Source organism: Amblyomma mixtum, chromosome 2 (assembly GCF_055824585.1).
Source record: "Amblyomma mixtum isolate Tamu chromosome 2, ASM5582458v1, whole genome shotgun sequence".
NCBI lineage: Eukaryota > Metazoa > Arthropoda > Arachnida > Ixodida > Ixodidae > Amblyomma > Amblyomma mixtum.
The window spans coordinates 85,743,106-85,770,855 of NC_143013.1; the positions used below are offsets into that span (position 1 = coordinate 85,743,106).

Here is a 27,750-nt window from a genome sequence, read left to right on the forward strand (position 1 = left end):
TCATTACCAGCAGTAAGTTGCTTTTCCGTAATGTCAGAAATAATAAACTTGAATATGCTAATTTGACTTCGTGTTTGCTTCAGATATTTTTTAAAGATCGAATTCGTGCTTTTTATTGCAATAATATTCGAAATCAGGAATTAAAAAAAAGCAGTTTTGTTAAGAAATTCATTGATATAACAAAACGGTGAAGGGGTTAAGCTTTGTAAAACCTGCAGTGTACATTGGCTTTTGTCATCTCCTAAATGAGGTTAGACGTGTTTAGGGGAATCCCATAAGGTTGAGATTTCTGTAGAGGGACTAATTGATGATTAGCTGCATACTTACCCCTATAATTATTGTCTGCACAGAGGTGGATGCTAATTGAGTGATTACACTCCCTTTACTAATAATCTCCATGAATTAACTTCTTGCGCTGAATTGCTGACACTACTATTTGCAAGGTAAAGCAGTAATTTGAAGTGAGCTGGAGACTGTTCCCCTTCCACAAGGCTAGAAGTACAAAAAGCAACAGTTTATTTGTAAAGAAATACTATTCAGAAAATCAAAACAGTTGTTTTATGCAGGCTGAAAACATCAGCTGTTCCACAAGTTTGCCGTTGTAAAAGTAGGCGAACTTGAGTTCCTGGTCAAACTCCCCATTCACCGCAACTAGACAATTCACACTGCTTTGACTAGATTTGCCATCTGCTAACTACCACAGGCCCATGGTCATAACTGTGCCTCTCTGGTTACGAGTGGTAATCGCTGCTGCCTTGCAAGCTTCTTGTTGTAGGCGTGAAGGAAGACCCCCAGAAGCACCATGGCGCCTGACCAGAAGTACCTGTTTCAAAAAAAAGAGAGAAAGCAGAGAGGTTTCTGAGAAATGCTCAGCTTCTGCGTTTCTTTTAAACAGCCACTATCATGAATATATGCCAGTTAAGAGGAAGAAGGTTCAACATGCATGAGCTAGAGAAGAGATGCTATGCAAAAAGAAGTCAATTTTTACATGAGTGCAAGCACCTCGAGATGCATGGCCATTTATGTACAGTCAGGGACAAAAGTCCCTGGACCACGTGTTCCTCAAACGAAGCTTATAGCTCTACTATCAGACAGTGGCTGGAGACCGCACTTGTGGTGATGAAAGAAAAAAAATTTAACTTTTACCTCCACAAGTGTGGTCTCCAGCCGCTGACTAATAACAGAGCTATCGGCTTCGTTAGAGGAACACGCGGTCCGGAGACTTTCGTCCACGACTGTACTTCTCCAGTTGAATTCACTTTAGCCCTCACATGCACAATCAACAGAACTGCCAAAGTTACTCGATGGCTGAGGTGTTCCGATGCCAAACATTAGGTTTTGGAATAGAATCCCAGCCATAGTGACTGCATTTCAGTAGGGGGTGAAATGCAAAGACGCCCATGTTCCGTGCGATACCAGTGCACATTAAAGAACCTCAGGTTCTTGAAACTGATTCATTAAACCTCACACACCCTACATGTAATCAACAGCATAATATGCTGAAGCATAATTTCTCTTAGCAACTATGATGCAGCCTTCTGGCCGATGCCTTCTTTTACCTAGAAAAAGTTGTCGGCCACAAGAATGCTTTGTACCATAGGTACAGCACCACTGTCTCCCTAGTGAGTCAGCTGCACTTGCTGCAAGCACCAATGGCATTGATAACGGCTTCAAAAAAAAAGTTCTGCAAAAGGCAACAGATGAGCTCAAATATGCACTCTGTGCTGAGAAAGTAGACATAACGACAATACAAGTGCCCAGGTAGCACTGAACATTAGAATAGTGTTATAAAAATGTTATGTAAGTTGGAGTAATGTTACATGTTGCATAGTAACTTTACATTAACATTAAAAATTATCATAAAAGGCTATAAGTTACACAGGAAACGTTACTTTCACATTCTAAACGAATGTTGTTTTAATATAAGCTTCTGAATTTTATTATAATGTTAGAGTCGCAACTATGAAACAACATTGCAAATATATTTCGAGCAGGGATTTCCAGACATTTTCTCAATGTTCTTAGAGTAAAGATGTTTTTCAACTAACAGTACCTTGTAACCACATCTCCTAGATAGTACTCGCCATAGATTACATGAAGAGCCCCATTATTTTGTCACAAAACTTTAGTTATTACCCATTCCCCACTGTCACTCATGGGACATCCCGCAGTAGCGAGTATATAAGCTCGGCGGCATGATATCCGTTTGGAGGTGAGTGAATACGAGTTGCTGTGCTGTAGTGTAGTGGAGAAGGTGTCGCTCTTGTTGTTGGTTCTTGCAAAGTGTTGTAAGTTGTGTGCCGTCACCACTGGCAGGCCTGCATGCTTGTGCGGGGCTGCTTCACCATTTTCGAGAATGTTGCATTTATGTTGTTTACATGTTTCATGAATGTCTGGGGAAGGTTAATTCGAACATTTATATGTAACATTACAAAAACATTGAAAAAAAGGGACATTAAGGACACTGAAATAACATTTGAGCGTAACAAAAATGTAACATTATCGCAATGTTTCGGTGCTACCTGGGTGGCGCAGTCTTTTACAAGTGAAAACAAGGCTTGCGTTCAATTCTTCAATTAACTCGTCTGCTGATCACACTTCATTCCATATTTTTTTCTGAACTTCACTTCAACCAAGCGGCATTATGTTTGCACAAAAATACCACATGGAATTGTATCTGAAGTGCACTTTTCGAATATTACCTGAGGGTTTAGCACAAAGGCAGATAAATTTGATACATTTATGTATTGCCCAGGTGACATATGAACCATCAACATGGCATTATAAGACCACTTGTATCAGTTTGCACGTACTAGACTGTTGCTACCATGGTACCATCAACTAGAATCTAGCTTGGACCCTAAATCCCAAGCCCAGCAAGACAAAGAAGTGAAAAAATATGTACAGTCATGGACAAAAGTTTGTGGGATGCAGATTCACAGGGAAAAAAAATTTTTATCTACGTTGTCTCGCGAGCCCGCACGCTTGTATTCGTTCCAGTGGATACAACACCCATATCTCCTTATATTTGTATACTTTTAATTGACTGGCTTTGCCTTTTACCTTGAAATCTCGGGTTGTGTTTTTTTGGTGATAACAGTGGGCAGGACATTAGGAATGCTAGAATTGCAGGAGTTATGGCCTAGTGTGCCTTAAATAATTTATTCTCGCCTTGTCTTTTGATTTCAGCTTTACGGACTGTGAAGTAGACATAGTGCCGACAAAGAACCACTGGGAAGGTACATGTGTTAAAGGGACAGTGAGGAGAGCTCTATTATTATTTCTTTTATAGAAAAATCCGATAGTTCGGCCTTTCATGGCTTTGTTGCCACTTGGCCGGCAGCGAAAGGTGCATTTATTTCTAAGAAATTTGGATTCGAAGTTGAAAAAGTTTTTCCCGCCGCTCTGATTAAAACTTGGGATTCTCCTATGACGACACAGGACTAAGTGACGTGAAACATGACGTAACGCAGACTCCGTGATTTCTGGCAACCTGCAGTGCGGCCCAGCAGCAGCCAAAAAAAAAAGCTACCGCCGGCCGCACGTTGAAGGCATCTACCGGCTGTTGCGGCCGTCGCTTCGTTTATGTTTGCACCGGCGTTTTGCCAGCGTTACAATGGATCCCGTTCTCGAAGTCGTCAACTAAGTTCTCGCAAATAGACACCTTTAGCATACCGTGTACCTTGTTACCGTTAGCGGAATACCGGGAGCCCGCCTACCACTGTGAGCAGGCGCTGATTAATCCCGATGCTGCAGGAGCGCGCGTAGCTGTCGGGTACGTGGCGCCATCTGGCGACGTCAAGGAGATTTGTGCATGCATTTGCTGCGCCTCAGTGATTTGTGGATTCTCGTGTTTTAGTGTTTCTAGAACCATTTGTTCCAGCAACACTGTTTTGTCCTATGACGTCACCACGCTTGTACTTGCGAGTTTGGCCTGTGGCGGCGATACCTGTATTTTGGTTCTTGCTCTTTTCTACGTTACAAGAGCTTTGTTGTCAGTATGAGTGGCGTTTTTGTAATCAGGAGCTGGTATTCTGTCGATACAAGTCAACTTCAATTTCTCCTCAGTGTCCCTTTAACTGTGCCTTCGTGTTAACGTGTGCTTGGCCAGAGCATGACCAAGAATGTGGCTTCGATGTTATTGTCCTCGCCTGCTCACTCCCAGAGTAGAGAAATCAGCATCGGAATTTTTGATGTCGATCGCTGAGCCATGACGCACAACTTTGCGAGCGGAGAAAAAAAACAGACTTTGCAGTGCTTTTATGACACCAGTCTCTGAGCATTCTGGACGTATGAGTGTCTGCACTTTGGCGATGCTGCACACGGTGTCCGGCTGCGTGATGAGGCTGACACGGCTAAGCAGGAAGTACCATAACAAGGAACGCTACCAGTCAGTTCTCGGTGTTCAAACTGTGGTCATGCTTTAGTCGTAACCCAAGTGGTTGTCGGTGGTAGTTTCTGGTTGCAAAGCACAACAATTACAACACTGCTTGAGCAGCTTGGGTTCTAAATTGCAGATGCAAAACATTACCGTACAACTAAGCAAACAAGGGAAGGGGAATGAGGGAATGAGCCCCTCATTCCCCTTCCCTTGTTTGCTTAGTTGCTTAGCGAGGGCCTCGATTCTGGCAGCCTTGACGCCATAGGAAGCATAAGAGGGTTCTCACACAGCTTCCACCCTTTCCGTTCGATGACGTTCTACGTCACACCTGCGTTTACTCAGGACGTTCTACGTCCGCCGCTTATGAACGTGGGTGGCGCTGATGAACACTCTCAAGGTTAGGTTACTTGCAAACATAAATACCCCCGAAAACAGAAGGTTTGACAGCCGTCGCCGTAGCTCAGAGGTAGAGCACCGGACGCGTAATTCGGAGGTCGTGGGTTCGGATCCCACCGGCGGCATGTCGTTGTTTTTTCTTCTGCTTTTCTAATCAATTAGCTTTAAGCGATAATATATTCAGTAATATTCTAAATTGATCAACAGCACAAAATAAATAAATTAATTAAAGAAAAAATCCCCTGTGCCCCTTGGTTTCTGTGGCTGTTGGCTTCTGTCATTACCGTACAACAACATGCCTTGTTCAGTATAGCAACCATCTCACATATACCTGTCCCCTGGCGTTTGCTTGCCCCTACAGCTGGCAAATGCCAAGTACACAGTGTAGCATACACAGACAGTTCCAAAGCTCAAATGGTTGGAAAACTCGCAAACAGTTGCACAAATGCCCAAAGAGGTGCATGGAAACACCAGAAAAACTGCTAGCATGGTTTCAGAGCTCCCTTTTTTTTGCTTTCTATTTTTTGCTCGTGGGAGGTGCCGTCATGTGCTGGTCTCCAGAAACTGGTCCCTGGTTCGGGTCAGTTGAGAGTTTTGTAACTGGTTACACTAAAAAACTGTGCCACGGCTTGCCTAATGATGTCATTGTTCCTTTAATTCCAGGAGCCTAATACGAAGTCACACTGCTGTCGATAGCAGGCTCCTCACAGCGGGTCCGCTGACTTTTTCAGACTGTACCATCATTTTAAAATACCTTTTACACCTGCATCATAAATGATGCATAGTGCATATCCAGGAGCCGTACATAGTGGAAGTAATGTCTGCATATCCAGGAGCCGTACTACAGGCCTAGCATGACATCGAAATTTGCTGTCCCTACTCCTGTAAGCCTGGCTTACACCAACTGCTGTTACCTTATCCCTGCAAACTTTCTAATTCCAGCTCTCGACCAGACTTTGACCACCCCTAGCCATGTTCACCTTCCCTTGGAATCCACTTTGTAACCCCAGAAGACCATCAGTTACCTGCCCATCAGATTACATGTCCTGCCCATGCTTATTTTATACGAAAGCACAAGGAGCTCGTTGTGGTGAAAAGCCATCATGACGGTGTCTTGTGTCACACTCGGTCGGAGTGTGACATAAAGGAACAGAACTGACCGCGAGTGGGATTCGAACCCATGATGGCACGAAAAGATAGGCTTCGCTGGCCACTGCAATAGACCACTACTACGTCATCACAGCAGCCTAACACCACTTGTGTTAAACTGACAGTGTCTTGCGCTGAGCTTTGGATGGCGTCGTCTTCATCACTTTCCATCCATACATAAGTCATTTCAAAAAGATCACGCGGGTACTTTGCATGTGCAAGCCGAAATTCAAATGCATGGCCGCTTCACTGACAACAAAAAAAATATAATTGGAAGCACCATCTCACAAGCATGCAGTGACTCACACGAAATGGTGGGAAATTTGAACCAATAAATTAAATTACTATTGGTGTGCATAAAACTCGATGCTATCAAACTGTTACATGTAATCAGTGATTAAAGGGAAACTGCATAGGTTTTAGAAATTAACGAGCTTAATAGGGCCGAATGTGTGAAACTTGAAGGTAAAGCATGCGAAGTCTTTTAGGGCTAGCACTTGAAATAGTGAAGCAATCGCCGATTAACATCCGGACGCCCTTCAAGCTTCTCCGCAGCGCACAACGCCAAGTGGGGGGCGAATGATGACGTCATTGAAGGTATCGGTACATTTCCAACACACAAATGCCTGCTTTGAAGAAAAAACACCAACGCTACCGAAGGCAAACCCTGCCGAGAGTTGTTTGGCAGCATTTAACGTGTCAGGGCAGGGTGTGGCTGATGACAGCGGTAATTTGAAATCATACCTTCTGTGACGTCACGCTCAGTTTTCCTGCACTACTCTGGTGTTTTAAGGAGAAGCGCAAATTTCAATCGTCGATTACGTCACTATTTTAAATGCTAGTGCAAAAACAGTTGGCATGCTTTACCTACAGCTTACATAGATTTGAATCCTTGAATATCGCGAAATTCTCCAAAAAGTGCTGCAGCTGCCCTTTAAGCGTTTCCTAAATTTTCTCCTCTTGATTTCCAATATTACGCTAACTGGAGTTTGTTACAGATATGTCCTAGTATAAAAAAAAAAAATATTTAAGAATGGACATTTAGACATGCACCAAGACCACAGTACATGCTGTGTCTTCGGGTTCAGGAGAAGCAAGCTCAAGTGGGGGAAAAACTTACTGAAATGAGAACGGTTTGGTGAACACCAGAAATGAAAGGATGATGGAGATGGCCTTTCGGCACGTGGTCACAACCACAGTTATGAATGCGTCCGAGATGCCGATCAGTGTGAGGACCATCTGGACACCCAGGTAGCCCAGGAATGAAAACAAGGTGCCGTAGCCATAGGTCTCCCCTGGATGCTGGTGAGCAGGAGAATGAGCGTGTAAATACAGGCAGAGTTGCAAGGTTCAATAAAATGTAAAGCTCAAAATACACGCTAGTCCATCAGCTTGAGCTAAAAATGCCGAAACAAAACTGAACTTAGCCACGACTGGTAAATATTAAAATGAGCAACTTCCTAGTGTTTTGAATAAAAGAGTTTAACGTCCCAAAGTGACTGTAGTGAAGGACTCCGGTAATTTAGATCACTTGGGGGTTCTTTAACGTGCACTGACATTGAACAGTACACAGGCCTCTAGCATTCCGCCTCCATCGAATTGCAACTGCCGCTGTCAGAGTTGAAATCATGTCTTTGGGGTCAGCAGCTCAGCATCATAACCACTGAGCCACCGCGGCGGCTACGGCTCAATTTGTGTTCATTCACAGCAATGATTATTCTATTAACTGCACAGCTTTCGCAGCTGTACATTCAGTAGCTGTTAACTGTACTGCAGTGGTACTGTTATGTTCCAGAGCCCAACTCTGGCTGACTTCATGTTTCAAACAATCCAGTTTTAGCAAACTGTAATGTAATGAGCTTAACAGCGTAACATCCCATGCATTAAAGGGACACTGAGGAGAAATTGAAGTTGACTTGCATCGACAGAATACCAGCTCCCGATTACAAAAACGCCACTCATACTGACAACAAAGCTCCTGTAACGTAGTAAAGAGCAAGAACCAAAATACAGGTATCGCCGCCACAGGCCAAACTTGCAAGTACAAGCGTGATGACGTCATAGGACAAAGCAGTGTTGCTAGAACCAATAGTTCTAGCAACACTAGGACACGAGAAGCCACGAATCACTGAGGCGCAGCAAATGCATACACAAATCTCCTTGACGTCGCCAGATGGCGCCACGTACCTGACAGCTACACGCGCTCCTGCAGCGCCGGGACCAATCAACGCCTGCTCACGTATGGGGGCTCGCGGTATTCCGCTAACGATAACAAGGTACACGGTATGCTAAAGGTGTCTATTTGCGAGAACTTCGTTGACGACTTCGAGAACGGGATCCATTGTAACACTGGCAAAACGCCGGTGCAAACGTAAACAAAGCGACGGCTGCAATAGCCGATAGATGCCTTCAACGTGCGGCCGGCGGTAGCTTTCTTTTCGGCTGCTGCTGGGCCGCACTGCATCGCCGCCAGAAATCACGGAGTCTGCGTTACGTCATGTGCACGTCATGTTTCACGTCACTTAGTCCTGTGTCGTCATAGGAGAGTCCCAAGTTTGAATCAGAGCGGCGGGAAAAACTTTTTCAACTTCGTATCCAAATTTCTTACAAATAAATGCATCTTTCGCAGCTGGCCAAGTGGCAACAAAGCCATGAAATGCCGAACTATCTGATTTTGCTATAAAAAAAAATATTAATAGTGCTCTCCTCAGTGTCCCTTTAAGCAATTATGCTGTAAAGTTCATTAGTGTAACCTGTAGAATTTCTAGACATGCATTACGCCTGCTCGCAGTGTACTGCATCGCCTGCAAGCAGACAGCAGAATTTGCACTCTGTATACAGCAGAATCTTGTTAATATGAATTCTCAATTCAAACTGCCAGTTTATTCAAACCAACGCTTTGGTCCTATTGACATTAAGTGTATTCAAAATGCTACTCCTAATGTGAATTCCACACAATTCGAAAAAAAATTTCAATTCCCTATGAGCTCAAATTATTGACAATCTGCTTCATATGGTTCAGGCTATCAATATGTACCCTATTAAAAGCTTGAAAGTTTCATACCAGTGCTTTCAGGACTTCAAGGAATAAAGCATTTTATCATTATTCTGAACAACCACTACCCTTGGCGAGGAAATGCTGAGATAACAGCTCACTCTTGTAACACGCAACGAGATAAGATTACACCATGCACACAAGCCAGTCTGGCAATGGATTCTGTGAGTGCAGGAGCACTGCCAATAAACACCAGTCATCACATGACAGCCGTGCGTGCCGGTCATCATTGTACATCATGACCGATGGTCAATAATAATAACAAGGCCTGCAGGTTTAAGCTGCCCCATCCCGTGTAGCAGTTCCTGCCTCCTGTGAAGGACATACTGCATCGTCAGCCTATCAATGTTTACAGGAAAAAGGATGCATCATAGAACAGGCTGAAGTAGTACCACGCACACCAGTCAGTTTAGCAAATGACATGGTCTAGGATTGCCAGAGCGCAGCTAATGAACACCAGTCATTACACGACAGCCATGCATGCCAGTCTCAGCATTGTACCCCCACCTTGGCGCAAAACTCCATAGCTGGAACCAGCTGCCGTGTCAAAGCCAGGATCAGCAATAGAAGCACCGAACCAATGGAGTACGAGAACATCATCTGTAAGAACAATCAGCCATGCGCATGTTCATTAACTGTCCTGCCACCTTGACGAATTCATTTCTCAAAACACTTGACTTCCTTATTTTTTTAATGACAATATTCGAAGGAATCAAAGCAAATATCAAGGCTTAAAGAAACAATGGATGCATCAAAGAAAAGAAAATAGCAAACTAGTTTATTATGATTACCTCGATACACAACTGTACATTTTTTGCACTGTTTCAAGTGGCTTCAACCACCACCACTGATGTCAGCTCATTCTTCAGATAATGTTGAATACATTAAAAAGATCAGCAGTAGATTTTACGGTAGGCATGCCACTGAGGACTCCAAAAAAACTAAGTAAACCAAGAGGGAGATTCAGCACGACGCTGTTTACGTCAGCTTAGCTCAATAAGAGCAGGATGGAAGGTATTTGCGAGTATTTCTTTTGTAAACCAACATCGTGTTTATCAACTAAAGAACATCCTCAGAGCCGTGCCATCACGACCAACTTATATAGTAAAGATTTTTGCTGGTCCGAACCTTTTTACTATAGAGGGTTTCTGCTGTATTGGTTGTTCATTTCGCTTCTATAATGATCATCTTCCTGTTGCATCTTTGAACTGTATTTCGCGCGCACTTTTCGTTCCAATGCTGCATGGGTTTCTCGTGGGTGAAGGTGTCTGGAGAATGCAAGTGGATGGGTGATGAATAGGGCCTTATGCAGGGTAGAGACGGGTTGTTTGGTGGTGGGTAGTGGATGGAGGCATTCTGGAGGGTAGAGGTGTATGGCTGGTGCTGGGTGGAGATGGGTGAAGATGGATGGAGCATAAAGGTGGGTGGGTAATGAATGGGTGGAGGCCTCCAGGAGGACAGTGGTGGCATTACAAGATATAGGCTGACAAATTTTGCCAAAGTGATGGTAGTAATGCTAACACATTTAAAAAACACTGCAAGACACTACGGACAGCATAAGGAAACAAGCGTTAAGCAATGACAGAAACATTCACAGTATACCAATAAAATATTTGCATAGTACAGTTCACAATGCATGGATGAAATTAAAAGAGATGTCTTTATGCAGACTTGGAAAGAAGCAAACCATTCTGGGTATGGTAAAGCGTCTACACATTCACTTCAGATACCCCCAGATTACAGGGCAGGGTCCTAAACAAAACTGGCAGACCCCTTTAAAAGCTTACAATTTCAGAGTTTGGAGTGGCATAGGTGGCCATTGCCTTCTCTTGCACATTACCAACAATGGCATCGAAGAGTAGGGCTACTGATATCAGTACAACACCTGCAACAAAATTAAGCAAGAAAAAATCACATTAGCGGCTCATCAGGTTTAATTTGCGCCAACAAGCAGGTACTTTCCCCAATTATCCCACTTAAAATGCTCTCACATTTCCAAACTAGGTGCTTAGATCAAAACAACGGAGCTATTCCCAACATTTAGAACGTTTAGTGATCTTTCGAGCTTTTTACAGCGAAGCATGTGTACAAAGCTTGACCTAACGAAGTAAATTCCCAAAACCCTTTTTTGTCTTTACACCAGGCTTATTTGCTAATTTTCACGGAGAGCACATGATGCTCTCATGTGCTTGATTAAATCTTCCTAATTTTTACAATGACGAATAGCCTGATGGAGCAGTGCGAAACGATGCGAGCTCAAAATGAGGCATTGCATACATTGCACAAGCAAAAAAGCACCTTGTGTGGTCGTTGCAGTCACTACGAAGTCCCCAGTCTGAACGGCAAGGTTTTTAACAAAGCATCTCTGCCTTAGAGAGGGAAACTGAGGCTTTTATTTTGCGTGCGTTTAACGAAGCTTTTACTGTAGGTTCCGCTTTCCATCCTGATCTCTGCCAAAATATGCAGTGAGGTATCTGTTTTCATAACTTAAGTTCAACGATGTCTGTGAGCAACACTGCATTCACTAGCTCACATAAGCTGTCTGCCCTTATACCTGCTTCCATTTCACACATCCATGAATGCAATCACTGCATGCCATAGCTGATGTACACATTCAATGCACATATGGGAGGTTTACCCATAACGTCTGTGATGTCATTGCTGCAGCATGTGAAGGAGCACATTTAGTCATGCAGCTGAGGTTGAGCTTTAATTTGCTGTTTTTATGTGTTTCTTTACTTGATACTTTAGAACAGAATACAGAGACTCTAAGGACTATGCCGCCACTACTAACAAAAGTTGCTCAAAAAGCACCAGGTGTTATCGTCGAAACACCCCTCACAAATAACAATACTGATTAGCATGACTTGCACTGTGTGTATGGTAGGAAGAGGAATGTCACGGCCGTAGCCATGCAGTAGATAGACAGGAGCACCGTCTCTGCTAGTAAGAGGGGGTCAGTAGTGCTCACTAGGTGAAAGCTTGGTGGTGTGTCCAATAGATGACATCTGGATTTGGTCTTTGGGCCTTGTGTTCATGAGGTTTCGGGCTGTTTCTCTCACTTATTCTGCGAGCGTGCACATGCAACATGTTTTGATGCTGGCTTGCTCGGATCCGCAGACGCATCATGCCGGCTCTGAAATCTAGGCGCTTTCCATTTGCATTTGACTTCAACTCATGCGCTTTTGGGGTATCACTGCAAGCTCCCGAGGAGGAAGCCTCAAGCTTTAAGGACAAAGTAAAGTTCTTTCAGGAGATGATTAAAGGGACACTGAGTAGAAATTGAAGTTGGCTTGTATCGACAGAATACCAGCTCCTGATTACAAAAACGCCACTCTTACTGTCAACAAAGCTCTTGTAACGTAGAAAAGAGCAAGAACCAAAATACAGGTATCGCCGCCACAGGCCAAACTCGCAAGTACAAGCGTGATGACGTCATAGGACAAGACAGTGTTGCTAGAACCAATGGTTCTAGCAACTCTAGGACCCGACAAGCCACAAATCCCTGAGGCGCAGCCAATGCATGCGCAAATCTCCTTGACGTTGCCAGATGGCGCCATGTCCCCGGCAGCTACGCGCGCGCCTGAAGCATCGGGACCAATAAGCACCTGCTCACCGGCGTTAGGCGGGCTCCCGGTATTCTGCTAGCGGTAACAAGGTACACGGTATGCTAAAGGTGTCTATTTCCGAGAACTTCGTTGACGACTTCGAGAACGAGATCCATCGTAACGCTGGCAAAATGCCAGTGCAAACGTAAGCGAAGCGACTGTAACAACGGCCGCAATAGCCGATAGATGCCTTCAACGTGGGGCCGGTGGTAGCTTTCTTTTCGGCTGCTGCTAGGCCGCACTGCTGGCTGCCAGAAATCACGGAGTCTGTGTTATGTCATGTGCACGTCATGTTTCACGTCACTTAGTCCTGTGTCGTCATAGGAGAATTCCAAGTTTGAATCATAGCTGAACTTTTTCAACTTCAAAATCAAAATTTCTTAAAAATAAATGCATCTTTCGCTGCCGGCCAAGTGGCAACAAAGCCATGACATGCCGAACTATCGGATTTTGCTATAAAAAAAAATATTAATAGTGCTCTCCTCACTGTCCCTTTAAAGGGTAACTTGCAGGCAAGTGTCATGCTGCCACAGCTTACAATTTTCCGTAGTTTCGGAATCACCATGTGGTTTGGATGCTGATGGAGTCAACCTCAAGCAGTACCACAATGGTACATCAAGGCTTCATATATTGCAAAGTCAATTTCGCTCGTCTTGGTGCATTCTGCACTTGAGAGAGGTTTTAAAATCTCACTTGTGCTGAGAAGTACCCTGCTGTTTGGTCAGTGCAGTGCGGGCACCCTTCATAAGTGCTCTCTAGCTGCACCTGAGTGTTCACCAATGGTCTGTATGTGGCCGCTTTGAATAACTGGAAAAGTGCCTTTCGCAAGGTGAGCATGTTTCCCAGCAAGCAGCAATACACTTCTTTTGTAACTAATGTGCTCTGCGAGCTGCCTCATGCTCTATCTTTTTATGTTAGATCTTGCTCCTTCTTTGGAATGTTCTGGTTTCATGTTTCGAAAAAATTCGGGTCAGATGGCAGCCAAACGCGGGGGTGCCTTTTTTTTTCCCTCAGGATTTGGAGCCAGGAACAAACTCCCCTGGTCTCTATGTAGCACCAGCACTGAAACATCACTATGAAGCAAGTGCTTCTCGCTTTATGCCTTGTCATCTGCATACCACCTGTCTCGTGTGTTGCACCATCATCATTGCATCACCTTCACATGGGACACGCAGATACACACCAAACAACAAAGGTGGCATGCAGACAATACGGCAAAAAGCAAGAAGCACTTGCGGCGTCGCTTACTGGACATGTATTGCACAAATCGAGCTGCAAGGTTCGTGCATCAGCCTTTTCACGTTGTTGTTGTTGTTGTTGTTGTTGTTGTTGTTGTTGTTGTTGTTGTTGTCCACCTCATAGAATGGCGCATACCCACACAGGGGGATCGGCCAAGAAGAAGGGTGCATAGAGAGTTTTTTAGATTTTTTTTGTTTGGTTGGTTTTGTTTTCTTGGGAAAAATAAATAGACAAATTAAGTAATAAATAGAAATAGCAGAATGCTGGGGAAGAGAATCTTCAAGAGAAAGCAGAAAGACCAAAAAGAAACAGGACAAGCATAACGCGCACGCAGGAGCTGGACTCTGCAAGATCTCTAGCAGAGGGAGTTGATAAATAAATAAATGAATGAAAATAATAATAACAGTAACGGGGGATAGAAAAAAAAATGTAATGATGTGTAAAAAATAAATAAATAAATAATAAAATATTAGCAAGGTAACCATTTAGATTCCAGCAAAAAATTTTGAATGGCGGTAAAAACAGACCTGTGGCTGTAACCAAGAATGGTGGCCCCAAATGACAATATGATTGGGCTGCTCAAACTAAGGCCAAGCTGTTGCAGTGGTTGCTCTAAATATCGTCGTCTCATCATGGTGAAGCGTTGACAAAACAACAAAAAATGGTCTATTGATTCTTGTTCACCACAGAATGCGCAGACGGGGGAAAGCGCCAAAGCACTACCTTAACGAAGAAAAAAAAATGCTCGCGTATGCACATTCATAACTATGAATCCATTTATGCTAGCAAAGAATACTCTTCACCCACAGGTGGCCCCAGCATTTCATTTCGCGGCAGTATCGATAGGTGGTGCGTCGATCAAGTCTTGCCTGTAAGGAAGGCAGTGAAAGAGGGAAAGCGCGCACAAAGCCACGTTGGTGAGCGAAGGGAAGCGGAGGAAGAGAGCACAGCACAATGCTGAGCACAGGGCACTTGCATTACATTATCGCACCTGCTGAATGCATTGGCGGCGTGCTCAACCTGGCACTCCTGTCCATCTTACTCCGTGGTCAAAGCATTTCACTTGGAACCGTACGAATGTGCACATAAATGCTGCCACAATATTTGGCGCAAGTTGTGTTTTAGTATTTGAGGAACTTTCCCTTTTTGCACAATCCACAAAGAGAAGCCTTGAAAAGCTATAAAATGTCGCAGTAATGCACTTGGATCAATAGCCTAACTATATAAAAACATGGTGTAGCAGATTCACTTTCATACGCTTCTTGCACATGCAGTAATAACAAAGAGAGTACCGTATTTTCCGGTGTATAAGACACGGCTTTTTTTCAAAAATCCTGCTCGTGCGTCTTATACCCGAATTTTTTGGTTTTTTTTGCGAGTTCAGAAATTGCTCAGGTTCATGTTCAAGCTTTTTTCACCGAAAAAGTATCGCTACCAATAACGCGATTTTAACATGGTTAATACTTCAATACGGGGACTGCCGTGTGCTTCTTTTTTAGGTGAACTTTATTATGAAACTTCAGGGATAACGATTTCCGGGATCATAAACACGAGCAGTTTCGGAGGCCCCAAGCAAAAGTATTGTGAAATGCCAAAAGATGGTGAAAGTCACGCTTCTTGCCATTGTCAAGACAAGACAAGCCGGCGCTTTTTTTAGTCACCCTTTGCAACTTTGTTAGCTCCGTGTACGTAGTACGTATATCTAGTGAGATGAGAATGTGTCAGCCGCGTTGCCTCCAGAAATGGGCGAACTTTTTGATAGCGCATCCGAAGATGAAGACTTCGAAGGTTTTAAGTTAAAATAAAACGTTGTTACGGACATAACGAGAGTACTTTCGTTTTTTTTTTCTTTTTTGCTAAAACGTGGGTGGGTACGGCGTGAGTGTTGCCTTTTTCAATCACTTAGCGTTGCTTAAGAACTTCTCACAGGTACGATGCACGATGGTCGCACAAGCATGTTTAATTAAGCCTCACTAGCATAACTGGGTAAATTGGGGTGCGTCTTATATACCAACGTTTTCAATGACAGCCTGCATATATGGCAGGTGCGTCTTATAAACCGGAAAATACGGTACTGATATGAGATTTTGCACCCCAAAGCAATTACTACTGCCCGTCATATCAGATGGCCCAAAGAGCTTTCTCCATGCACACCAAAAAATCTACAAGCAATGCTGAGAAGTTCAATGAATGACTTGTGTCTCTGTCACATACTGCACATATTCAGTGCCAAGTGGCGTACGTGACAGGTAATACTGCGCGATGTACAAATGGAGCTGAACACTACTTGCCTGTAATGGAGAATGATGGTGAGATCTTAGTGTCAGTCAGGATGAATGCAGCCAGACCAAAGCTCATGAGAACAGCAGCAAGCATGTCGAGACATGTATATTTTTTCCCTAGAAAAAAAAAATATTGAATATGTAATTCTACGTGAAACTATATTCTAAAGTTATGAGAAAGTTGACTGTAAAATTGTAACATTTCAGCATATGATTCAATATTCAAATTATGCTTCCTTTACTTGTGTTGATGCATGGCCCAGTATGGAAGACCATGCAAACTGCAGAATGTTACGCAAGACGAAAACAGCGATGCTATAGGAATTAACATCTGCCTATCATGCGACTATATAGAGTTCAGAGCTTGAAATCAAGCTAGTTCAGATTAGCAACAATTAAGCAAAAGCAGAAATTTTGAGGCAAGAGTGCCTGTGAGGCATAGATACACGATCGTGGGCAAAGCGCACCCCTTTTTGCCAATTTCATATCACCTTCACGTGCGGCGTCCACATAAGTGGACATGACCTGACCACTAACAAATCTCGCCCATACATTTAAGGTGCGCAATGTCCACAATGCGGACGTGAAAAATGCGCTGAAGTCTCAAAGACCTTGCGTAGAAATATATCACATCAGGCGTGCGAAATAAAGGAAGAAACATCAGGCGTGCGAAATAAAGGAAGAAATCTGATTCTTTTTCAAGTGGAGGCTTCATGTTTCACAGGAGATCTGGTATGGCTTCAATGAGTCTCAATCTTCATTTGCTTGTTTTGCAACCATGAAAGCTTTTGAAGAGCCTAAAATGTGTTTTGTTTACATGAAGACCCACTGTGACAGGAATGAGTGAAAAGGTGTATAATTCATCATCATCATCATCATCATCATCAGCCTGACTACACCCACTGCAGGGCAAAGGCCTCTCCCATGTCTCTCCAATTAACCCTGTCCTTTGTCAGTTGCCGCCACTGTACCCCCGCAAACTTCTTAATCTCATCCGCCCACCTAACTTTCTGCCGTCCCCTGCTACGTTTGCTTTCTCTTGGAATCCACTCCGTTACCCTTAAGGACCAGCGGTTATCTTGCCTTCGCATTACATGCCCTGCCCAAGCCCATTTCTTCCTCTTGATTTCAACTAAGATGTCATTAACCAGCGTTTGTTCCCTCACCCACTCCGCCTCAAAAATAATTTAGAGTGACGATGTGGATATGAGGACCCGAGAGAAACTGTACGATTACTTATCAGGGAAGGTTGGAACTTTTTCTGTGCAATATCCTGGCATGCTCGATCCTAATGAAAATCTGAAATTATGAACATTTTCCGTCCATTCGTTCGTCATTCGTACGTGAAGATGATATACAAGTTGACATTCTCGCTTAAAATTCTGAATTAGATGATCACAGCACATTACGCTCTGCACAAAGTAGAATATGCGAGGCATGGGTGATGAGCTAATGGAAATTTTTCCTCGGGCACATATATATGATGGTGGAGAAAAGCACCAGTGTACCATATCGTTCAATTCTCTACAATTATTGCATAAATTGTGTTCGATTTAAAGGATTTACGCCTTGAGTGAGTACTTGAGTGGGCCTATGTGCCAAGCACGCCTATGACAAGTAAACTGCGAGCTGCAGAACACGGAAAGTGAAATCTAACACGCTTACCCGAACATACATTTTTTGGTACTTGTGCTCAATAAAAACCCTGCCAAAGTAATGTAACGTTGTTCCTCCATGAGCTAATTGAAAAGCGAAAGCGAGAATACAGCAAAAATATAAAGCATGGAAAAATATTTCATTTCATTTATATTCTCCTTAAGGACCCGAGAGCATTACATGACGATGTACAAATTTTGCACCAATATAAAGCACCGTACTAATTTAAAACATGCGGCAGTCACCAACGCCACCATTCCTTTAGTTTTGAGTTTTCTTCACTTTCCCTAAATATTTCTGGCAGCAATTCCATTGCGGTTGTGGAATCGACACTGGGTAAGGAACAGATGACACGGGTGGGGGGAAGGGTTAGTAGTTTCGGTTTCGGTTGGAATCAATTTGCACACGCAAGGCAAGCGTCGATTGTGTCTAGCGGCGCTGAGCGTAGGATCACGGATTACCTTGGATGAATATGCCACCCACCAGCACCGGGATTAGTTTGCAGCACTTAAATAGAACCTGGGTCGGGTAGTTTAGGTAACCCAGGGATGCGTTAGAGAGGCCGATGGTGCCCACAGTCAGCACCGACAGAAAGAGGTGGGTTCGCATCGGTGCTCTGAAAACGGTGAAGGCAGGCCTGTGAATGAAACGCGGCGCCCAGGCGAGAAAAAAGTGGCAACGCGTACGCCGAGCGTTGTTCGATACTCACGTGCGGCCGCTCTCCATCCGCAGTTTTCGTTCCACGAAGGCAAAGACGCTGCACAGCACGAACTGGATGAACGTCAGGTAGAAGCCGTACGGCTTGAATCCTTCCACGTGAAATATGAGCTCCTACAGAACAGAGGAACATTGGTTGCGTGGTGGTCCGAGGACCGCTCATCAGAAGAACCATACCTGCGTGTAGCCGTACGGAATGAACACCAACATCACTCCAACTGAACAAATCACAAACTGAGTGAACGTCGAGAAGGAGTCGAGGCTTATGCAGCATAGTATGATGCGCTTGCGGGACAGCTTCCCGTTGACGCCTTCTCGAGATGTAAAGACGACCGGCGCCATTTTACGGTCCATCATCAACGCGGCGGAAATGTGTCGCGCTTCGGAGCACGAACAGCCGCTTTACGCCTGCGCTGCTGTTCGACAGTGCGCGACTCGACAGCACTCAAATTATGCACTCGCAGCAAACCGCAGCAGCCGACACCGGCAGCCGGCAGAGTCACGGGGCGCTTTGCCTTCGCGCAGCATGTCACGCAGCAATTCCACGGGGGCGGAGCTTCCTCGTGCCATGTGACCTGGACGAACGCGCGTGATTTGAAAATTGGTAAATTGGTTTCTGAGGAACTCGCGCACAACCCAAACTGCAAACACTGTGGCCAACGTGCTACCTACGATCACATCCTGTGGGACTGCAAAATAGAGCCACCTCCGGGTGATCTAGTTACAGCTCCTTCTTTCGAGCGGTGGGAGACCGTGCTGGCTAGCTCTGACCCCAGAACGCAAGTTTTGGCGGTGGAGTGGGCTGACAAAGTCGTCGAGGGCTATGTACTCTCGACCACTTAACGCGACCTCTTGCCAAGCTCTTCCCGGCGAATAAAATGTTTTACAATCAATAAGGAACTCGCGCAGTATCTGTCTCACATATCACGGTGGACACGTGAACCGCGCCATAGTTGCTGTTGTTGCGTCAAAAACAATGACACATACCCACGGTATAGTTCACTGTACCCACGGTGGGGGATTGGCCAGAGTTTGGCGCAGATGCAAACAGGAAAAAAGTCGCCCAGGGTTATCTCAAGCAGCTCTTAAATGCAAATAGAGGAATCTGTAAAAAAAAAAAAAAAACTAATTTTGAGAAATCTTGAGGAAATCGGAATGAAAATCGAGGAAACAAAGCGGTGCGGGTTGAATAACTAAATTTTAAAGCAATAATAAGAAATAAAGTAATTTTGAAAGAAAAGTAAAAGCATCGAGAAATTAACACAAAAATCTCCTGGTTTCAATAATATAAGCTGACACATCTGCTTAAATACAATTTTCATTTTCTTCATTATGGCCCCTCTTCTTTCGCTCCCACTTCCTCCCTTCCTGCATGGTGCGGTTCGGGTGTCTACCGAGATGACAGAGAATTACTGCGTCATTAATTAGCGAGCTACAGGCCATGACTACGCTTAGGCTTCCCTGTGGTTCAGCGATGTAATGCTACTGATGATTTACTTGGGTAATCTCTGACGCCATCAAACGGGTGACGGGTGTCCACCGAGATATGCGAGAGTGTTACTGCGTAATTTACTTTCCTCAAATTCATTTTCTTCATTACGGCCCCTCTTTCTGTTTCTTCTTTCACTCCCACTTCCTCCCTTCCTGTACGGTGCGGTTTGGGTGTCCACCGCGGCGGTTGCTAGGCAACGGCTCAAGGTCGGTGCGACCACGGCCGGGGTGCAACCATGGCGAAAGTGCGACCATGCTGAAGAGGCGAAGCGGCTGGCGTAGTGACTACAAAATTCTGGCTACCTAGGGATCTTTAATTAACGTGCAATGACATATCGCACAGCACACGGGCGCCTTTGAGTTCCGCCTCCATCGAAACGCGGCCGCCGCGGTCGGGTTCGAACCCGGGAACTCCAGCTCGGTAGACGAGCGCCTTAACACCACCCCACGTACCTCAAAGCGGTATTCAGGCGTCCACTGACCCAGGGAGCGAGTTATGCGCACTTCCTTTCCTTAAAATCAGTCTGAAACGTTTTTAACGCCAATGAACACAATGAACGCCGTTGATCCTGCCGCTAGAGGTTGCTGTTGCGACTAACGGAAGGATGAAAAGGAAAGTGCACGGGCCTGCCCACTGGCTCGAGCTGAGCCACACTCGCTGCCACGTGCAGACAGAGAAGAGTTGAAAGATGCGAGAGGAACGATTGAAAGAACAGACGCGCGTCGCAACCGCGCCCGCCGAAGCGACAACGCCGGTTGTAAAAATACCCCCCTATGCCTCCGCGGCAGCGTCCGCTTTATTGCTGGTAGATTTAGTGTTCTTGACCCTTACGGGTCACTGGGCGCCGTGGTCGATCCTTGGTCCAGGATGCCGCACTTGACTGCTGCCATCGTGGCTCGGCTTACGAGAAATCGTTGCGCTTCCTCGTCCTCGCTGGCCAGCAAGTGCTCCCACTCCATCACACTCGGGTGGTTTATTCTCGGCTCTAAGTCTGCCTTAGGGCAGGTCCATGTGACATACTCTAGTGTAGGTTTACCCTGACATCACGGACATTTGTCTGCATACTGTGTAGGGAATATCTTGTGTAGTTTGTGCAGGTGCGGGTAGGTACCGGTTTGTAGTCTGTGCCAGTCTACCGCCTCCTCTTGGGTAAGCCTTTTGGGTGGGGCTGGGTAGCGTTTCCGCTGACCCCTGTAATATTAAGAATACAACAGAGCAAATCGCCAGAATCGTGCGAAGAGTCAGCAGTAAAAAGAAGGGGATGAGAGAACAGGACACCCTACGGCTCATAGACAGCCTCGTCACGAGCAGGGTAATGTACAGCCTCCCCTACCATGAACTAAACAAGCAAGAGACTCTACAAATCGACATCATACTATGCAAAGTGTACAAAACGGCGCTCCAACTTCCAATGTCCACACCAACCGAAAAACTAATGGCACTGGGAGTATCGAACACCTTCGACGAACTACGAGAATTTCAACGTAGTGCGCAATTAGAAAGACTCACTCAAACTGGAACGGGAAGACACGTACGTACTGGAGAAATTACGGCTACCTCTAGGCACACAAAGAGACAAGGAACAGATTAATAATGAAGACAGAAACAACATCCGGATAAGACCCATACCCCGACACATGGACCCCAATATACACCATGAAAGATGACAAGCCAGAGTCCGAGCACTCAGCAGGGAACTCAGCGACAATCCCAGCGTAGTCTACACTGATGCAGCAAAGTACCGATACCAACGCAAAACGATCGCCATTGTAACAGACGAAGGGGAAGAAATAACCAGCGCAACGATAAACAACCCAAACATAGAAGCAGCTGAAGAAGCCGCCATTGCTCTGGAAATATCGCACGGCAACGCAACAGGACACAACCTCACTATAGTGACGGACTCCAAACAAGCATGCAGAAACTACACGAGGCAGGAACGTTAGCATCGCCAATCATATTCTACACGCGACGAGAAGACACAAAAACACTAAACATAGTATAGTGTGGGTTCCCGGACATGAGGGGATGAGGGGCAACGTGGCAGCAGACGAGTTAGCTCGAGGGTACGTCAACTGAGCAGACTCAACACTTTGCACCACGGGCACCTTTGACCCAGTTACCCCCACATACTCAAATATACTCGCTCCCAATTGTTGACGTCAAAGCCACGTGTTAGTCTCAGCTCCGTCACCAGGGGGTTCGTCTACACGTCATCAACTACGCGGTCATGTAGCCGACACACAATTATCCCCTCCTCCGAGTTCCTTTTCTATGACCTTTGACCTTGCTGATGTGGTAGGGCACCATAATTATACCACGGTTGCTTCTTGGTTTGACCTCTGGCTCACTTCAAGGTCACATTCCTGCAGTTTGCGACCTTGGCTTTACATGGCGTAGTGAAGCTTTCGCTTCAAAAGCAGTAGTTGGGGACCCGCCACGGTGGCTCAGTGGTTATGGCGCCCGTCTACTGGTAACCGGGTTCGAACCCGACAGCGGCGGCCGCCAAAGGGTCATGATCAGGAGCGCCCTGTAAAGAAACTCTGACTCCGCTAACCAATCACTACTTAAAACGAAATCAGCTTTTTAAGGCAAAAGCCTTAAAAAAGCTCCCCGATTTAAATCGGATTAACGTCAGCTGCCGCCTTTTTTCTTTTATTCCCCGCAAACGGTGGGAGGAGCCGACCAACGCATGGAGTGCCTTTCAGGCAGTCGAGTGGCGGCTTTGCTTTCGCGTTAAGTTTGTTTTTTAGGTTTCCGTGAATAAACAGTCAGTATCTAGTCAGAGACTACATAGCTGAAAATAGGTCACGTGACACATGAAAAACTAATATAATCGGTGCTTCTATGTACGTTGTCATTACGGCTCTTGAGGAAGGCTGGCTTCAGCACTTTAGTGAATTAAAACGATGAAGCAGCGATTATATAGCAGCTTTTCCATGCCTCACGTGACCAATAACCTCTCATTGATGCCACAGCTGTCATTATGCTACTGAAACCGAAACAGCATGACAGCAAAATTCGATAAATTATTTAGCAGTCGCGGGCGACTACCAATGGTGATTCACATATAGTAGTCTCTTCTGCATCATTATAGAGAAGTAAAGATGCCACCAAAATTAGGTGTCTATACTTCTTTAAAATAAATGATGTTTGACTAGGACTGTGGTTTTTGGTGGATATGGAGTTGGATTTTTGGCCTACAGTTTCAGATGACTTTGCCACTGAGGTGGCACAATTAAAATCCAGACAGAGCAATAGCCGTTGCTGAATGAAAAGACTGCACAAACAGCAATCCGTGGGAACTGACAAAGGTGGTGATCAAACCAGTCACCTTGCCAAGCGTGGCCGAACTTTTGCCAAATTAGTTTTTGCCAGAAACCAGCAAAAAATAGAGGAAAACAAAGCTGTTTCACAATTTTTGTATACTCTGCCCACAGCAGGCAAGGTAATAATGCATTTTGTGCACTAGTCATCTTACATCCTGAAAACAGACCAAGAAGGTCCTCAAGGACAGGTTTGAAGATTTTCTTAGGATGTACTGCACAATAGAACCAGGACCACCTGTACAACAGGAACAGGTGAGAACTTGCTGAGGATCAGTAAAGGACATTCTCAGGTTGCAGCGTCTTCAGAAATAAATTCTCAGCATGTGCCAAAAATGTAGTGTTGTCTGGGTGGCAGCAAACGGCGCAAGTTTCTGGTTTTCAAGCGTCTAATCATTAAGATAAATGATGTTTTGGTTCCACGTATATGCGCCTTTTAATAGGATAGTGGAAAAAAAATTTGCCACAGAGATTTCTGTCCCAAATGATAGCCGTGCCACTGAAAGTGTCCAAAGTAACACCCTTAAGAGAAACATAAATTAGCAGAAATTAGTATTTGAAAGAATATTTCTCAAACCGCCACCTGTGAAAGATCCAACGATATGAACTGCCACAACTTCAACCTTTGAAAAAAGCACTGAAAATTTTTAAACTTGTTTGAGTTATCACGAGTCCACTGTAGTTCCAATTTCTTCAACAAAGCACGACTTTTAATCCTTTACACAGCTGGCAACATGGTCATACAAGTGGCTGACACATCCCTGCCCCTGCTAAAAAAGCTTTAGCCATGTTCTGGTAAAAATCCAGTATAACTTGTCGTGCTTATATTCTAAATACTGAAGAAACAAGCAACTCTCTTTTTCTTTGCCATTACTAATAAAATATTTTCTTTAACAGAACGATAACCTTTTCAATATGACAGTGAACAAATGAGACTATTTATGCATAATAAACAGAAAACTCACATTTATTTCAAACTGGTTCATGCGCAATTGATAAAAATGCTTCAAACTACCCTGCTTTTGAGCAATAACATAAAAGTGTTCCAATCATAATTCAAGTTCACGCTATTCCAAAAACACAAACTCATCACTCTGGTCACAACTTCTACCTAAATGCAAACAGCTCAGGTTCTGCCACTTTACGGTATCACAAAAGAACTTTTACAGAGCAAGTGAGAGAGACAGACAGTGAGGTGCTTGTGGAAAATTGTTGACATCTCTACCACAAGAAAAATAACTAGCGACGATACCCACATTCTTTTCAACAATGCACTACCATTCAATCAGCACACACAGACTGGCAAAATTGCAAGCAACGGGGAATTTTTCAAACTTTTCTTGTTTACTACCATTACATGGACACTTACCCAGTTGCTAATTAAAAAATCTGTAATGGTTAGCAAGGCAGCAGCTGAAACCATGAGCTCCTTTACTCTTCCATTGTCATTGGTAAATTACAAGCAAACACAGTAGGTCTCCATCAAACATAATCATACAGGAATTCAACCTAAGCAACACTTACATAAAAGCTGAAATGAAGCTACGTAATGTGAGAAATGCAATGGACTTGCAAAGAAGCACTCAAATCATTCATTTCAAGCCACTACTTTATTTAGAGGCGTTGCCCATTTGAATGGTCACATCGCTAGAACTATGTACCATCAGCATGAAATGAAACACAAACACGGTAACTGTAAGGCAAACGCAAGAAAGCAAAAACGTAAGCTGTTCGAGAAGAAATACAGGTAGGGTCCATTAGCACTTCCATGCAGCAGTCTTTGCGCCATCGAAGTGAAAATCAAGTGTGCTATAGTCGAATACAACTCAGGAACGAAGCGCCTTTTCCGTCGAATGACCCCCTTCTAGCCAGTGGCATTGCCCGATTCTCATGACCCTGCTAACATGACAATGCAGAAAGGGAACTATCCCCGATTATACAGCGAAGGGAGTATCCCCTTTCATATGCCACTTCCTGCATTGTCACTCCAGCAGGCTCATGAGAATCGGCCGACGCCACTGGCTAGAAGGGGGTCATTCGACGAGGAAAAGCTGCTTTGCTCTTGAGTTGTATGCCACTATGGTAGTGCATTCAGTCTCTCTCAACTAAACTCTTTTCATTTTGCTGTTCCTATTTCAGCTGTCTTGTTTCCATTTCATTTGACACCGACGGTACACTCCAAGACAAAAATTTTTCAACATACGGATGTTTTCAGACATAAGACTGCATGATAAACGCAAGCAGAAAAAATATTCACAAGATTCTCTGCTTCTGTGGCAGTGCTGACGACAAGGTGTCTGCCCTCAGCAACTATGGCACATTTTTAAAATTGAACAACATCTTGCACTTTTTAAAATCCTGTTTCACTTACAAAGATCTAATGGCGCAAGAGCGGCCATAGATGCATTTCGCATCGGCTGCTTCGTTCAAGCTCTAGGTGCAAGCCAAGCTGGTAACTCAAAAGGTTGCCACAAGAATGATGCACTCTCTCCATCCAAGGTAGGTTAACTTTAGATGATTTTAGCTTCTCAACACTGGGCAAGTATGAATAAGAAGTACCAGCTTCAACAGTAATTAAAACAACACATCAGTGCTGCAATCCTCTAGACAGCTAGAGATATCCAAGTCTTCATTAGCAGTGAACGTGTTCAACAGCCTAGTTTCATGGTCGATGCCTTATCGTGGTGCCAAGAGAGAACTGGTGACAATAGGTGTGTGTGCGTACATACTTGGCACACGACAGTGCTACCATATTCCCTGAAGAACGCAGTCCCTGTTTCAACGTTGTTCCAGAATTCTTTTTTCTATGCTTGTGGTCAATGTACGACATTTACACAGCCTCTTATGTTGAGCAGACAGCAGGGACTATGGCTTGAGTTTCAAGGTGCAAGCGTTATGTGCAAGGCACAAGATGCCTGTACTAGAACACGCAGCAAATGCATACAGTTGCCAATTTCATAATGTGTTGATACAACACTGGTTCACTGAATGAACAGCATTCACATGTCTTTTTAAAGATCTGGGTGACAATGCACTTCTATAAAAAAAACAAACAAAAAATATGTAACTGGATGAAAACAAAAACAGTCGCAGTGCACTCTCTTGTGTTTGATGATAATACATCTGCAACAGGTGTGCCTTTAACAGAGTTGTGCGTGAAACTGTTTACATCACATTCATCCCCTGCCTCTTGGGGGCACTCACGTCAGACAAGAATCAGTGCGCAGAATTTTGCCGGCAAAAATTCCCCCGTGAAATTTTACGGACAAGAAATGTGCTGACATGGCCGTTAAAGGGTCCCTGAAACGGTGTCCATGTAGGCAAAGAGAAGTCGAAGTATTGATAGACATTGAACGATCCATCATCCTACCGCAAAAATTTTTGATCTACCTTGTGCGGAACCAGAGATAATGGATATTAAAAATGACCACCAGCCTTTTCCCTCTCAACTCGTACACCGGAGCGAACCATAAAAAAATAAAGATTACAGGCCGGGACCATGCTCCGCCCACAAATACGTCATCGACGAGATCGGTTTGTTTACTTCCGGTTGACGCGCTCTTTCGCTCGATCGCTCGCTCGCTCGCTTTCCCGCTGTCTGCTGTTCACCTGTGTCTCGCAACCGTCGCTGCGGCTTCTCTCGTACTATAGACCCCGAGCAGAAGGAACGACTTTTGCGGATGAGTGCCGAAATGGGATTTCAGCCTTATGGCGGGGACACATGTGCGAAAAGTGTGTGCGATTCGCTGCGGCGCGCCGTTGTGAACGACGTCGTAACAACCGATCGCAGCTCGTCGCCTGCGTCCAACCTGCTGGATGTCTACGACAAGCCGCGCGCGGAAAACGCAACGACGGGAAGCGGGAGCCAATACGAGTGCGGAGAGCGGCAGCGTCATGACGCCGTACAGCGCGCTGCTCAGGGCGCTCGGGGCCGAACCACGCCGGACCGGCCTGCCAGCCTTGATGCCGGCCACCGGCGACTGAAAAACGCGCTAGTATTGTTTGTTCTCGTCCATAGCAAGCCCTTGGATAGATGCATGTCAAAAATGCATAATTTGTGACGATCGTTGGCCAATACCGAGTTGCTGGTAAAAGTGATGACTGCGATACAAGCAAATTTCATCCAACAGCCGATTTGGTGCTGCTGCTACTTGGTGCAGTTCGCCTACCGTCTGCTAGCTCCGTTGCTGAAGGCATCGTGGAATCGAACATATCTTTTATTATGGGACGAGTTCGCAGTAAAGCGATGTGAATAGTAGGCCTTTTATTATAGCGCAGGCAACTTCCGAAGCGCCGTCAGCTGCGGTTTCAATGCGAAACCAGATAGGCCTAGCGACGACTAGGGCAGCCTGGGACCAGCGCGCAGTTCGTCGCGCGGCGTTGCCGCAGGCGGTGTCGTTGCCGAAAGATCCACTTTTGCACAGACATATTTTCGTTGCTCGAATCTAG

General features: G+C 44.8%; 1 protein-coding gene across 1 annotated transcript; it reads right to left on the minus strand.

Annotated features, from left to right (window-relative positions):
• Nucleotides 1-499: 499 nt before the first annotated feature.
• Nucleotides 500-20,750, minus strand: Papst2 (adenosine 3'-phospho 5'-phosphosulfate transporter 2). The gene is made up of 9 exons (XM_089572107.1): nucleotides 19,471-20,750; nucleotides 18,661-19,058; nucleotides 18,476-18,597; nucleotides 18,228-18,382; nucleotides 16,120-16,227; nucleotides 10,769-10,866; nucleotides 9,489-9,581; nucleotides 7,047-7,228; nucleotides 500-823 (listed from the first exon to the last, which is right to left on the minus strand). The coding sequence occupies exons 2-9, from the start codon at nucleotides 18,838-18,840 to the stop codon at nucleotides 712-714; spliced, it is 1,050 nt and encodes a 349-aa protein (XP_089428233.1). The 5' UTR covers nucleotides 18,841-19,058; nucleotides 19,471-20,750; the 3' UTR covers nucleotides 500-711.
• Nucleotides 20,751-27,750: the final 7,000 nt, after the last annotated feature.